Source organism: Telopea speciosissima, chromosome 2, assembly GCF_018873765.1.
Source record: "Telopea speciosissima isolate NSW1024214 ecotype Mountain lineage chromosome 2, Tspe_v1, whole genome shotgun sequence".
Lineage (NCBI taxonomy): Eukaryota > Viridiplantae > Streptophyta > Magnoliopsida > Proteales > Proteaceae > Telopea > Telopea speciosissima.
Genome location: NC_057917.1, coordinates 74,772,083 through 74,784,094, shown reverse-complemented (window position 1 = coordinate 74,784,094; position 12,012 = coordinate 74,772,083). Strand labels below are relative to the sequence as shown.

At 38.9% G+C, this 12,012-nt stretch overlaps 2 protein-coding genes across 3 annotated transcripts; both read left to right on the top strand.

Annotated features, from left to right (window-relative positions):
- The first annotated feature begins 783 nt into the window (after positions 1 to 783).
- Positions 784 to 2,090, top strand: LOC122650017 (protein Jade-1). The gene is made up of 2 exons (XM_043843312.1): positions 784 to 1,790; positions 1,878 to 2,090. The coding sequence occupies exons 1-2, from the start codon at positions 879 to 881 to the stop codon at positions 1,929 to 1,931; spliced, it is 966 nt and encodes a 321-aa protein (XP_043699247.1). The 5' UTR covers positions 784 to 878; the 3' UTR covers positions 1,932 to 2,090.
- Positions 2,091 to 5,294: 3,204 nt separating this feature from the next.
- On the top strand, positions 5,295 to 11,784 carry LOC122651883 (eukaryotic translation initiation factor 4E-1-like). 2 transcript variants are annotated; one of them, XM_043845444.1, is made up of 6 exons: positions 5,295 to 5,690; positions 7,537 to 7,702; positions 7,906 to 8,031; positions 11,378 to 11,443; positions 11,535 to 11,629; positions 11,738 to 11,784. In XM_043845444.1, the coding sequence occupies exons 1-5, from the start codon at positions 5,398 to 5,400 to the stop codon at positions 11,583 to 11,585; spliced, it is 702 nt and encodes a 233-aa protein (XP_043701379.1). In that variant the 5' UTR covers positions 5,295 to 5,397; the 3' UTR covers positions 11,586 to 11,629; positions 11,738 to 11,784. The 2 variants fall into 2 exon arrangements, with proteins under 2 accessions (XP_043701379.1, XP_043701377.1); XM_043845442.1 differs by having other exon boundaries at positions 5,296 to 5,690; positions 11,741 to 11,784.
- Positions 11,785 to 12,012: the final 228 nt, after the last annotated feature.

Sequence of the window (12,012 nt, the reverse complement as noted above, 5' to 3'; positions counted from 1 at the left end):
CATGTTGGGCACTTAGGGCTTGGAAAATCCAAACCTGACCCTAATTGGTCCTGATCATTGGGAGGGGGGGAAGGGAGATGCATGGGCTGGACTGGGCCGGGGAAAAAATTATCAATTGTACCAAAAATAACACTATAATGAAATGCATTATATATATATATATATATATTTTTTTTTTGATGAAAAGAAAAATATATTAAAATTGACGAGAAAACATATACATAGATTTGGTCAGGCCAGCAGAAATGCATTATATTACTTATTATCTTATATAATATATTATATAACAAAATGTGCGTAACATTTAAAGTTTATAATATACAAATTATATCAATATATATTTAATAGTATAATTTAAAAAAGAGTCGGGCTTGGCCTGGCTAGGCTCAAGCCGAGGCCTTAACTCTAGCTCGACCCAAACTTGACTCAGGGCTAGAAGTTTTCAATTTTGACCAGCTCTCAGGGCCAAGATATCTCAGCCCAGGCCTTGCTCGGGATCAAGGCGGGTTTGGGCCGGCTAGGCCAAACTTGCACCCCTAATATTTTGGGGTTTATGTTGGTCGGACAAGGCCCTGAATGAAAACACCTTTTGGGTCGCAGGTCCACTTTAAAAAGTCAATTTTGGGTCTCTGGCCCAATATTTTTGAGAAAGCTTAAAAAGTAAAGACCTTGACGCGCCAAGACTTCCATTTGCCACCAACAATTTCATTTCATATTTCAAGAATGTCCCGCCAAATTCAAACTTTGAAGTTCGTGTATTTCCTTTTTCGTCGATTCCCGGGTTTTCTTCCCATCCTCTCTTCAAGCATCCCAATTCTCAAACTTACATCTTTTTCTCTGTCTCTCTGCAATACAATCAGAATTTAGAAGAAACTCAAATGGAGAGCTCGATTCATGGCCTGCCCCTTCTAAAAAGATTCAAACTTCTGCAACAACAAGAAGATGAGAGCACGCACTCATCATCACGCCTTCCAGCGAAGAAGAGAAAAGATTCATGGGATCCTCCCATTCTACCCTCTAATACTGTTTCTTGTTGCTTACCTGCAAAAAAGAGGGTTTGGGCTCTTCAACCTCTCAGCCCACAAAAGTTCAGTTCGCCTTTTGATCTCAATGTCGAATATAAGCCATCTCCCGAGAAGAAACAATCCACAGTCGTTGCGGAATCTGAAGAAAATGCAGCAAAAGATGATAACCAAGATACATACGAGGGCACCCATGAAGAAGAAGAAGAAGATGGGATTGTGTGCGACATTTGCCTGAGCACCGACGGAGACCCTTCAGATCCAATCGTCTTGTGTGATGGTTGCGATCTTATGGTCCACGCTACCTGCTATGGAAAGCCCCTCATTCAGGGTATCCCAGAAGGGGAGTGGTTCTGTGCCAAGTGCGAAATTTCTTCGCCTTCTCAAAAGCTTGTAGCTGATGAGAAAAATGCCGATTACTGTTGCTGTCTTTGTCCCATTAAAAGAGGAGCCATGAAACCCACAACAGATGGGCGGTGGGCTCATATCATATGTGCGCTTCTAGTGCCTGAGGTATTCTTTAAGGACCCAGAAGGAAGGGATGGCATTGATTGTTCACGGGTTCCTCGTAGGAGATGGAAAGGGATATGCTATCTTTGTCACTCTGCAAGTGGATGTGTTATTGAATGCTCTGAGCCCAAATGCCCATTGGCCTTCCACGTTAGTTGCGGGTTAAAAGAGGATCTATGTATTGAGTACAGAGAAGGGAAGAGCGCAAGTGCCATTGTCGCTGGGTTCTGCAAAAATCACACTGTGCTGTGGAAGAAGGTAAATTTGTTTTCTTCTCTCTGCTTATTGAACTTCTATTTCTAGATTCAAGAAGGATGATTTATGTACTTAATTTTCTGTCTGCAGCAACAAAAGAGTGGAAAGTTCAAGATTGTAGCTAGGGAGCAGCAAAGGAAATAAGATTGATAGAGATGCGAGTGCCTGCGGATTCATAGATCTCAGATCCCAACATGAGTTCAAGTAGATCTAGCTATCGACTGTTGGTAGATGGAAGCTATGTAATCATTAACTGACTAATTTACTAGTTTAGTTTATACTTGGCCACGGATGCTGATATGAAACTTGATTTATTTAGTCTTATTTGAGTAATTTTTTTTTTCTTCTCTTAAAGTGCGTATTTACAGAGGCTATGAACTTAATCGTTACCCCCCAAAGTCCTTGGAACTGTGATGTACACCTAAGCAACAAGCTCAATGTTTGAGGAAAAGACTTAAAACGTTGTGGGAGAGGGTTCTATGATTCTGGTTTTGGGGTGACAATGAATGTAATTGTTTATATTTTATAAATCAGTTTGCAGATGTAGCAGGAGAACACTTGGAGAGTTATTTAGTCATCTTCTGATGCTGGTAGGAATATCTCAAATCTAATGTGAGAGAAATACAACAGATTTGGACAATTTGGTTTTTTTTTTTGGGTGAATAATTTGGTCAATTTGATTGGTTACCCTCTCAAGTGACATGGATTATCAAGACTCATTTATTGATTGAAAGGCAATTCTTGTTCAGAGTTCAGACCTGTAAAAGTAGGATTTTTTGTTTTTAAATTGTCTGTTCCCTTGCTATACTTGCATGTCTAGCCAGAGTTTTTTTTTTTATTAAAGTCATTCATTGATTGAAAGGCAATTTGGTTGGTTTATGAAGAATGTTTTATTATAGGCATGAACTTAGTGAGATTTCTTACCAAGTAAATGAAGATGACAGAGATGATAGTGTGATACTGTATTTGAATCTTGTGCCACACTGACATTCCTAAAAATTGTTTTATTCTTCAAATGAAGTGAAGTAGTGCATTGGTGTATCCTCTTACAAAATGCTTGCAAAATGATGCTTTACGGGCTTCAATCAGTGCTATCATTTTTGTTATCAGTAAATACTGAAATTCAGCAGCAACATTTCTGGTGATCTCCTAAAGGAACTGTTTTGTGTTACAGTTATGGTCCTTATGGAATTCTGAATGATAATTATAATTTATTAATGTATTATTACTATTATCCAGATAAAATTTGCAATTCATGGGTTTCATAGTAAGAAAGAAATCACATCTAGGATAGTTCTTAGATCAAAATTTCATGTGATTTTATTGAAGACATCAGGAAGGCCACCTGGTAAATACTCTACAATTGTTGGATTCCAGATAGGTTCTTGCACCAAAGAATTGATTTGAAGAATGTAGCATTGAATGAATTGACCCTTCCACACCTCCCCCCTCTGTTTCTCTTTTTGGTGTTTAATGAGTGGAATTCCCCTGGGTAGTTCTCCTAGTCTGGGATCTGCCATTGAAAGAATTTGATTTAGCAAATAATTGATAACTAATATTGTTCAATTAGGTTGGCTTTTGACCTAGAATTTCTGAGTGGATGTAGTTGATCCATTTTAGGTTCTCATTATTTCTGTATGATACTATAATGCTTTGAAAAATTGTTAGAAGTCTCTCTCTCTTTTGGATAAAACAGGTTTTAAAGACTGGGAAGTATTGAGAATGGAGATTCTATTGTGATTGCCAATTTATTCAGACCTGAGAGAAAAATCCAAAAACACACCCATCAGTCCTTATGGTAGTGACAAGGAAGAAATTAGACAGGAGAGTATTTGTCAAGATCAGACGCTGAGATGCAAAGGATTGGCAATGCAGCTCCTATTTGACCATTGACAAGGGCAACCTCACCCATCCAGTGCATAAGCTGACAGTAGAAAATTCTATTGCAAGTCTTATTTTTGTCTAGCAGTCCTATTGTAGGTTCGATTAATAATGCATTATATCATTTTACCATACTCATTGGTGCATTCTTCTATGTTGCTTGTTCAGAGAACCTTTTCCTTTATATATATATATTATAAGAGAGGGTTCTCCACGCTGTCGGTGTAAAAGGAATCTCCTATATTACACTAATGGCAACAAACAAAATGATACCATCAGTAAAGGACCCTCAATGGTAAAATAAGAGATAAAATAAATGGAAAAGGCTGAGGGAATTCGGCAAGCGTGAGGATAATGATTATTGTGGAAGGTTTTACTTGGACTAAGTACCATGATTTTTCTTTCACTTTGAAAGGTTTCCACGTTAAAAACCAATGTGTTCTATTATTGGTAGCATGATTTGTTTTAGCATGTACTATTGTTTTACTCCATAATAATACTTTGTGATCAAGTGGTCACGGGTTCAAGTTTGGAAACAGCTTCTGTGCGAAAGCATGGGTAAAGCTGCTTATATTAATACCTTTCCCAGACCCCACAGTAGCCAAAACCTCGTCCATTGGATATGCTCTTTTTTATTGTTTTACTCATAGTTAACTTGCATTTATAAGAAAAATTATTTATTTTTCTCAATATCTCTCTCTTTTCCCTTGCCTTCTTTCGCTCTCCCTTTTCCCCGTCATCTCCAATTTCCACCCCCACTCCCCCTCTGGCTCCCCCAACCCCTCCATCTTTGTTTCTCAGTCTCCCTTGGTTCTTTCAGAAGATATTTTTTAGAGGAAAAAATTCTCTGTGGGAGAGCGTGGCCCTTATGCATGTGCGGGGTGTTGAGATTGGAAAATAACCTTCTCTTTGCGATGTGAGCAACACATGAAACTGGTATACACAAGATCAATAAAAACAAACAAAAGAAAAGAAAAAGAAATTAATCATACAACAGACAAGAGATTTACGTGGTTCGACGATACCGCCTACATCCACGGAGTGATCTATGTTCCACTAAGAACAAGAGATAGAAAAACAAATAGTACAACCTTGCAATTTGATTTTGATATCCAAACTCAAATACCTTGTACATCCTTTCTCATTTGGACACTCACTCACCTCCTCCTCTCTTCACGGGGGCCAATGAGAACACGCACAGAAGCATCAACATGACAAACATTTTCCCTTTCATGGGGGACAAGATGATCATTTTATTTCACCCCCTTTGTATCTGGATGCAGGGCCACCCCCACCCCCACCCCATCTGAGTTCTTAGTCCCTTTCTTTTTAATACGTTAGGTTAGCCAATTCACCCGATTTGTTACCTGACCCAATCTTTGAAGCGGGGAGCGGATCCAACCGATTGGTTTGGCCAGAATCGGAGATCCGATTTCGATTCTTAAAACCATGTGCAAGGACCAAACGACGGATGGGTTCTCAATCTAAGTAGATATAGATTCTGATCCCAAAAGCCAAACATGACCTTTTATATGCTTTGGGCCATTTTAAGTGACGCCAATGAAAAACCACTTTGTAAACCAGACTAGGACGGCTGGATATTAATGGAGATGAAAGGACCAGACCTAAAGCCATAGAGGGTTTGTCTGCGATTCGAAAGTGGTCCGCTTGTTGAGCTTCGGAAACGAGAAAACAAATCTAAAGAAGAAGACGAAGAAGAACTGAGAAGATGACGGAGGAGTTAGAGAGCATGAAAGCTGGACTAGGGTCTAAAGCAGCCGAAGAAGAGACTGATGGGGCCATCGTTGGCGGTACTGGCGCGGAAGAACCCGAGGAAGGAGAGATCGTAGGGGACGATTCGACTTCTGTTATGGCTTCGACGACAGTGACACCTCAACCTCACCCTTTGGAGAATTCATGGACCTTCTGGTTCGACAACCCTTCCTCCAAATCCAAGCAGGCTTCTTGGGGTGCCTCCATTCGTCCCATCCACACTTTTGCCACCGTCGAGGAGTTTTGGAGGTATCCTTCTTTCATCGTCTTTCTCTCTCTCTCCCTCCCTTGGATCAGTTATTTTTTTCATTGGTAAATTTCATTTTGGAATTCCAATTCTTTTTTTTCCTGCCGACCTGAATATTATGAAATAAGGGAAATTGTAGTTTCTTTGTGAGGAAGAAATGTTCAGTAATCCTTCCATGATTGAAGAAAAATCTCTGGAAATTATTTTTTCAAGAACTGATTCTAGAATTGGGAACTAATTTTTGATTCAGGTAGGGCTCACATCAATCGATTTTTCATTGTTTTCTTCTTCTGGGCTCGCAAATCTGTTATTAAATTTTTATTTATTTCTTCTCTGGCTTTTATTAATTGAACCTCAGTTTCTTAACAAAAATGTATTCGTAACTGGGGTTTGGAATGATCTAGAGGTTCTTTTATATGGAATAACGCATGAGCTGATGTGCTGTACCTCTTTAGATTTTGAAATTCATCAGTTGTTGATTTCCATCCTTGTCAAGATTAACAAGATTAGTGGAAAATAGCAATGCCAAATGTTGTTATGAAACTCTCTTTTTGTCTCATTAATGTTCAAAGATTTTGTGGTATGAGCGTTCCAGTAGTTTGTGAGAGACTTGGCCCCAACATCTTGGCCTTAAAACTTCCGCAAGTTCTTTATAGAATATTTAATAGCTGTCTACCGTTGCTATGTTTAGCAGCTCAGAACTATTCGTGGATGTTATTACATCATCGTTCATTGAACTCAGCATGGAGGGAAAGCATTAGTTGGATGAATGATGACATGGTTTGGTATGTGGTCATCAAGGTGTTGCCCTTGAGTGTTTCTTGCTTTAAATAAGTTGAGACAGCAACTTTGTATTTCATATTTCAAATACATGTTCCCTTGCATGACTACAAAGAACTTTGAAATGAAGGAGTCTCCACATACATTTGGTAAATTGTGTCTGGGATTGTTAAATACAAGGACTGACCTGTTTAAGGATAATGCTTCTCTGTTTGATGAGAAAAACCTTGATCTTTATAGTTCTGCTGTGAAGCAACATCTGTCTTGTACATGCATTGATCAAAAGAGGTATAATTTTCTTTGCATCAGGTTGCATTTCTGTTCTCACATATTTGGAGTCCTGGGTGTGGATCAATTTTTTTTAGGGTGAATAATAATTCATTACGAAAAAAGAAGAAAGGCATGGGGCCCAAAGAAAAGCGAAATACAAAGGCATTCCTACGCTAGAAGGAATGTGGGAGGCTCCAGGAGCCAACAATTAGCCGATTCCTGTGAGAGTCAACACATCTGAAGGGCTCAGTTGGAAGCTTGCTTTTGGCATCAAGAGAGATAGGTCCCAAATCTGTTGAAAAGATCTAGAATTGGAGGTCCATCTTTTGAGATTGCGTTCCAGCTAAATGTGGTGGATGGCAGTGCCAAACACAAGCTTACCCACTCTGTTAAAAACTGTGGAACTTCCAAAAGTCATGTCAACCCAGATTCATTCACGCTAAAAAGGCAAAATCCTTCGTCTACAAAGCCAACAATGAGCAAGAAAGCCAGTCCAAATCGGGGCGTGGATCATTTATTTGTACTTAGACTGCTTTATTTAGAAAGCAAACACTTCGGGCTCCCAATTTTTCCTGCTATCTATATCAACATTTAATTTTAATTTATCTTTTGTTCATTCTGTTATAATTTGAATATGGTTTTGCTTAGCAACTTAATTTATTCTGTGCTACTTTCTGCACTGGCAAAGACTGCTGAAGTTTCTTTACCGTCCAACTGACAATGTCTTTCTTCCCAGTTTAATTTTTCTTTTTTTTTTTTACAATTGTGACAAATTTATTTCTTTTATTCTGCTTTCAGCCTTTACAATAATATTCTTCATCCAAGCAAGTTTGGTGTGGGAGCAGACTTCTACTGTTTCAAGTACAAAATTGAGCCAAAATGGGAGGACCCTGTTTGTGCTAATGGTGGGAGATGGACAATAAACTTTCCTAGAGGGAAGTCTGATACATCATGGTTGTATACGGTATGCTTCTGGTTTTAGTATAGTAAAGTCAAATACCAAAATCTTTTTGTCTTTTCTGTTGTGGGTGGCCTCAGGACATTCCATTGTGGGGTTGTACTTCCCTTCTGATTCTCTTTTTGATAGAAGTTGCTTCTTATTACAAAAAATATTTAATGTCAAATGATCTATTTATAATTTTTAATTTTCTGTGCCAATTTTTCTAGTTGTTGGCAATGATTGGAGAACAGTTTGATCATGGTGATGAAATTTGTGGAGCTGTTGTTAATGTCCGAGCAAAGCAGGACAAGATATATCTATGGACTAAGAATGCTTCACATGAAGCTGCTCAGGTAAGTTATTATATTCTAGTGCTACTTATAGATGCTCTATCAAATATTTATTACTGTCAGTATCTTATCTTATTTATTACTGTCACTATCTTATCTTCTGGACTAATATGATACTGTTTTAGTTGAAGGATAACACATAACACCTTTTTGGTAGCATATCTGTATTGGATACTGTGTCCATGAATACAATCAATAATTCTTTATTGGGGGCTCATAACATTTACAAGGTTGGTGAACTATGCAAGTTCACAACTTTCCACTTCGCAAGCAAATTAATCACATTTGAGTGTATCCATATTATAAAGGGCTCTTCACCCATTTAATTGGTCAAATTTAAACAAAAAATGATGCAGGAGCAATTCCTTGAACCGGGCTGGATTTGTTTGAGGGCCCCAATTGGAATTGGGCCCGAATTGGGATTTGGGTCTGGTAGGATAACTTGATATTTATTTTGAGTAATCTTGTAATCTTTTTTATTGAAAGTTCTAGATAGAGTAGATACATAGGAGTCTTATTTCAGTTTCCTTATTGGAAAAAGGATGGTACACCCCCGGTGTACTGTAAGCTAGCGCCCTCTCTCTCTCTCTCTCTCTTCCCCCTCTTTGAAATGACCCCCCTGTCCCTCCTGTATGATGCTTTGTCCCATGCCCCTATTGGTCCCGTCTGCTAGCTTACCCCACACGAGCGGTGTGCCTATCCCTTTCCCTTCCTTATTTTAGTAGTTTCCTTGTTAAGTTAGTTTCCTAGTTTGTTTAATTTCCTAACTAGATGGAATTTCTTTTCTTTTAAATGTGCTTGTAATACATTGGAGAAGTTGGTTGATTGAGAATGAATAGGTTTTGAGTTACTGTGGTGTGGTGTAGCGTGGCTTGCTGGCCATCGTGTCTTCCCTCTCTCTTCTCTAGTTCTCTTCCTGGTTCTTCTCTATCATATTCTTCTACCCGTTCTTTGTCCTAGCTGTAATAGCAGTCCACAATGGCAGTTGTTCATCCCTCTCTTCCCTCTTCCTTTCAACCTGAGAATAGGGTCAAAAGGTAATCCTTCCTAGGGTGAACCTAAACCCTAGGTTCCCTTATCCATTCAACCCTTTTGTCGAGAGGCTTCTTTCTGAAACCAGATCTTAAACTCTCCCTTTCACCAGGCCATTCTCAAATTTTCATACTCAATTTTGGGCTTGAGATTTAATTGTGGGTTTAGTTGACTTAATAGTCCATTGGGTTATGAATCTCCCATTGAAATTTCAGGACAATTCAAGGCCTAACTGATGAGATTATACCCTTAGAATCGAGCCCTCCTGTCGTTGGGTTTTGGTTCTTGCCGGAGGTTGAAGACAATCAACCCCCCACGATTTGGGAGTGCTTTACTTCATTTTTTTTCTCACTTTCCTTCAATATCCTCCCCTTCCCTCTAAATTTTATTTAGTCTTTTAATCATGGTAAAATTTTCTTATCCTTTGTTCTTTTGTAAGGTAGGAGACGATATCCCCTCCCCCACGATTATTTTTTCCTTTATTACCTGTCCCTTGTATCCCGTATTCTTCTCTTTTCCTTACTTTTTTTTTTGTTCCAAGTTTGTCCATAAACTGTAATTCCTAATACCTTTTATGTCCTCTCTCCTTTACCTACCAAATAACCCTTGGAAAATATGGTTTATTAAAAGTGTGCCATTCCCTTCTAGTGCTTGGACTTTTGTTGAATGGGTCTATAGTGAACCCAAATAGGGTTTTGTGATCCGGGTTCTGCATTAGAAAATGAACATGCTATATGGATTAAAAGTGCCTCCAAAGTTGTAGAAAACAAAAAATGTGCCACTGACCTACGTCATTACATATTAGAGGTCTATGACGTTCTTGTAATTTCTCATTGCTTTGAGCCATGATCTGACCCACATTACATACTCATATCAGGGTGAAAATTTAACAGTGAGATGGGTACAGGATCCTCTATAACATGGACCCACCCATTTCAACCATTTTTGCCATGTAGCAACTCATGGACTCTATAAAGTTCACCTACCTCAGTGAACCTTAACATTTATCTTCTTTATTTATCTAGCAATGATTTTCTTATAGCTTTAGAGGGTGGGCCTTGGCGCAACAGTAAAGTTGCTCCATTGCGATATAGTGGTCGCGGGTTCGAGTCAGAAACAGCCTCTCTGCGAAACGGGGGTAAGGCTGCGTACATTAACCCTCTCCATACCCTGCAGTGGCGGGAGCCTTGAGCACTGGGTACGCCCTTTTAATGATTGTCTTGTAGCTTTTAGTAAAGAATGTTTAGTGTTTTTTTTTTCTTTGTTTTGTTTCATTGTTTTATTGTTTGGAAACTAAATTTGTTTAAGTCACATGGGGTTAAATACCAATTGACGACCATTTGTATTTGTATGCTCTATTCTTCATGTTTTGCATGCGGTTGCTAAGTTTGACTCTGTCTATTTTAAAATGAACCAGACACGAGGAAACCCCAGCTGGCTGTGGGCGTTGAACATTTTAGTTGGGTTGGGCTCTGGCTGGGCCACTAGGGAATATAAAACCTGAGATGAGGTTGGGGTCGGTTCAGCTATACTGCCAGCCTGTTTAACTCAATTGATGTCCACTCTGGTGACCACCCGAATAGTCTATGTGATTATTGTACTCTAGATAAGTGCTTGACCGTAAGTGTTTATCCCAAAAGTTATAAGCATCAAGCCCAAGCAATATAAAAACAGCTTTAAGTGTCCTCTAGCACTTAAATAATTTCCTGTCTTTGAATTATTGTTTACATCACCAACATAGCATTTGTTGCTACGCCTCATCTAAGAGTGATTCCCTTGCCATTGAGCTATCGTCATATCCTTTCAGACAGTTTATTGACTTTTATTTTTGAATTTTTTTTTTTGGTTTGGGGGGGGGGGGGGGAGGAGGGTTTGCAGTTAATATATCTTTGTTGGGTCCAGAATCTGAGGCCTTTCCAAGTAGTGTGAACAAGAACATTGAAAACCCCTTGTGGACAAGTTTGGGTGTCATGAAATGGATCTGGGGGGTGCCAGACTAAATTTTCTTGGCATCTGCATGGTTAAGATCATTTGAACTAATTTTTTTTTTCCTGATTACCAGGTTTTCATTGCATGTGTACTGCTCATAAAATGTTTTTCCTTTATTTAATCATCACTTGATTGGGCAATGCTATCACTGCTATCAGTTTATCATGCCAATCTAATTAAAACAAGCATAACTGGCGTAGGATGTTTCTGACAGCTAACAAGTTAGCTGTTCAAGATCACTGTTAACCTGACTGAGTCAATGCTGCTCTTGGCTTGTCTGTAATGATTGCATTTATCATGATTTTAGAATCTGCCTTTTTATTTGCAGATTAGCATTGGGAGGCAGTGGAAGGAGTTTCTTGATTACAATGAAAACATAGGGTTCATCTGTCATGTAAGATCTCATAATTTTAACGCGTCCACGCCTGCATTTCTGTTGCCTTGAAAATTTGGAGATGTATGATTTGTTATATGTGAAATTTCAGGATGATGCAAAGAAGCATGAAAGGATGGCTAAAAGTCGCTTTTCTGTATGAGTTGAAACCATTCTACTCTGACAAGGGCCAAGCTGATACAGAAGGTTAGCCATAAGGCGAAGTGATCTGCCTGTATTTTGTAGATTGTCTTTTGAGGCTGGAGTTTTTGTTGAATGTGTGTGTGTGTGTTTTTCTTCTTTTATTTGCTTCTGCAGGTTCTCTGGTTGTAGCAGATTGGCAATTAAGTAGCTTTCTTTCTCTCTTTTTTTTTTTTTTTTTTTTTTGCTTTTTCCGTCAGATACTGGATACTGATTTCATCGACAGTCGGTAGAATACTTTTCTGTTCTAGTGACAATGAGTATGTTGTATAATATGGGGATGCATCTTCCTACTTATAGCTGGGCTTGAAGTCCATATCCTCACTCCTTACCCTACTCTCTCCTCCCCCCCCCCAAAAAAAAAAATTTGTGAAGATGACATTACCTGA

Excerpts from the sequence above, each read along its gene's own strand:
- LOC122651883 (XM_043845444.1), top strand. The coding sequence starts at position 5,398 with ATGACGGAGGAGTTAGAGAGCATGAAAGCTGGACTAGGGTCTAAAGCA. Across the intron at positions 8,032-11,377 it reads CTTCACATGAAGCTGCTCAG|ATTAGCATTGGGAGGCAGTG; the intron begins GTAAGTTATTAT and ends TTTTATTTGCAG. Across the intron at positions 11,444-11,534 it reads ACATAGGGTTCATCTGTCAT|GATGATGCAAAGAAGCATGA; the intron begins GTAAGATCTCAT and ends GTGAAATTTCAG.
- LOC122650017 (XM_043843312.1), top strand. The coding sequence starts at position 879 with ATGGAGAGCTCGATTCATGGCCTGCCCCTTCTAAAAAGATTCAAACTT. Across the intron at positions 1,791-1,877 it reads ACACTGTGCTGTGGAAGAAG|CAACAAAAGAGTGGAAAGTT; the intron begins GTAAATTTGTTT and ends TTCTGTCTGCAG.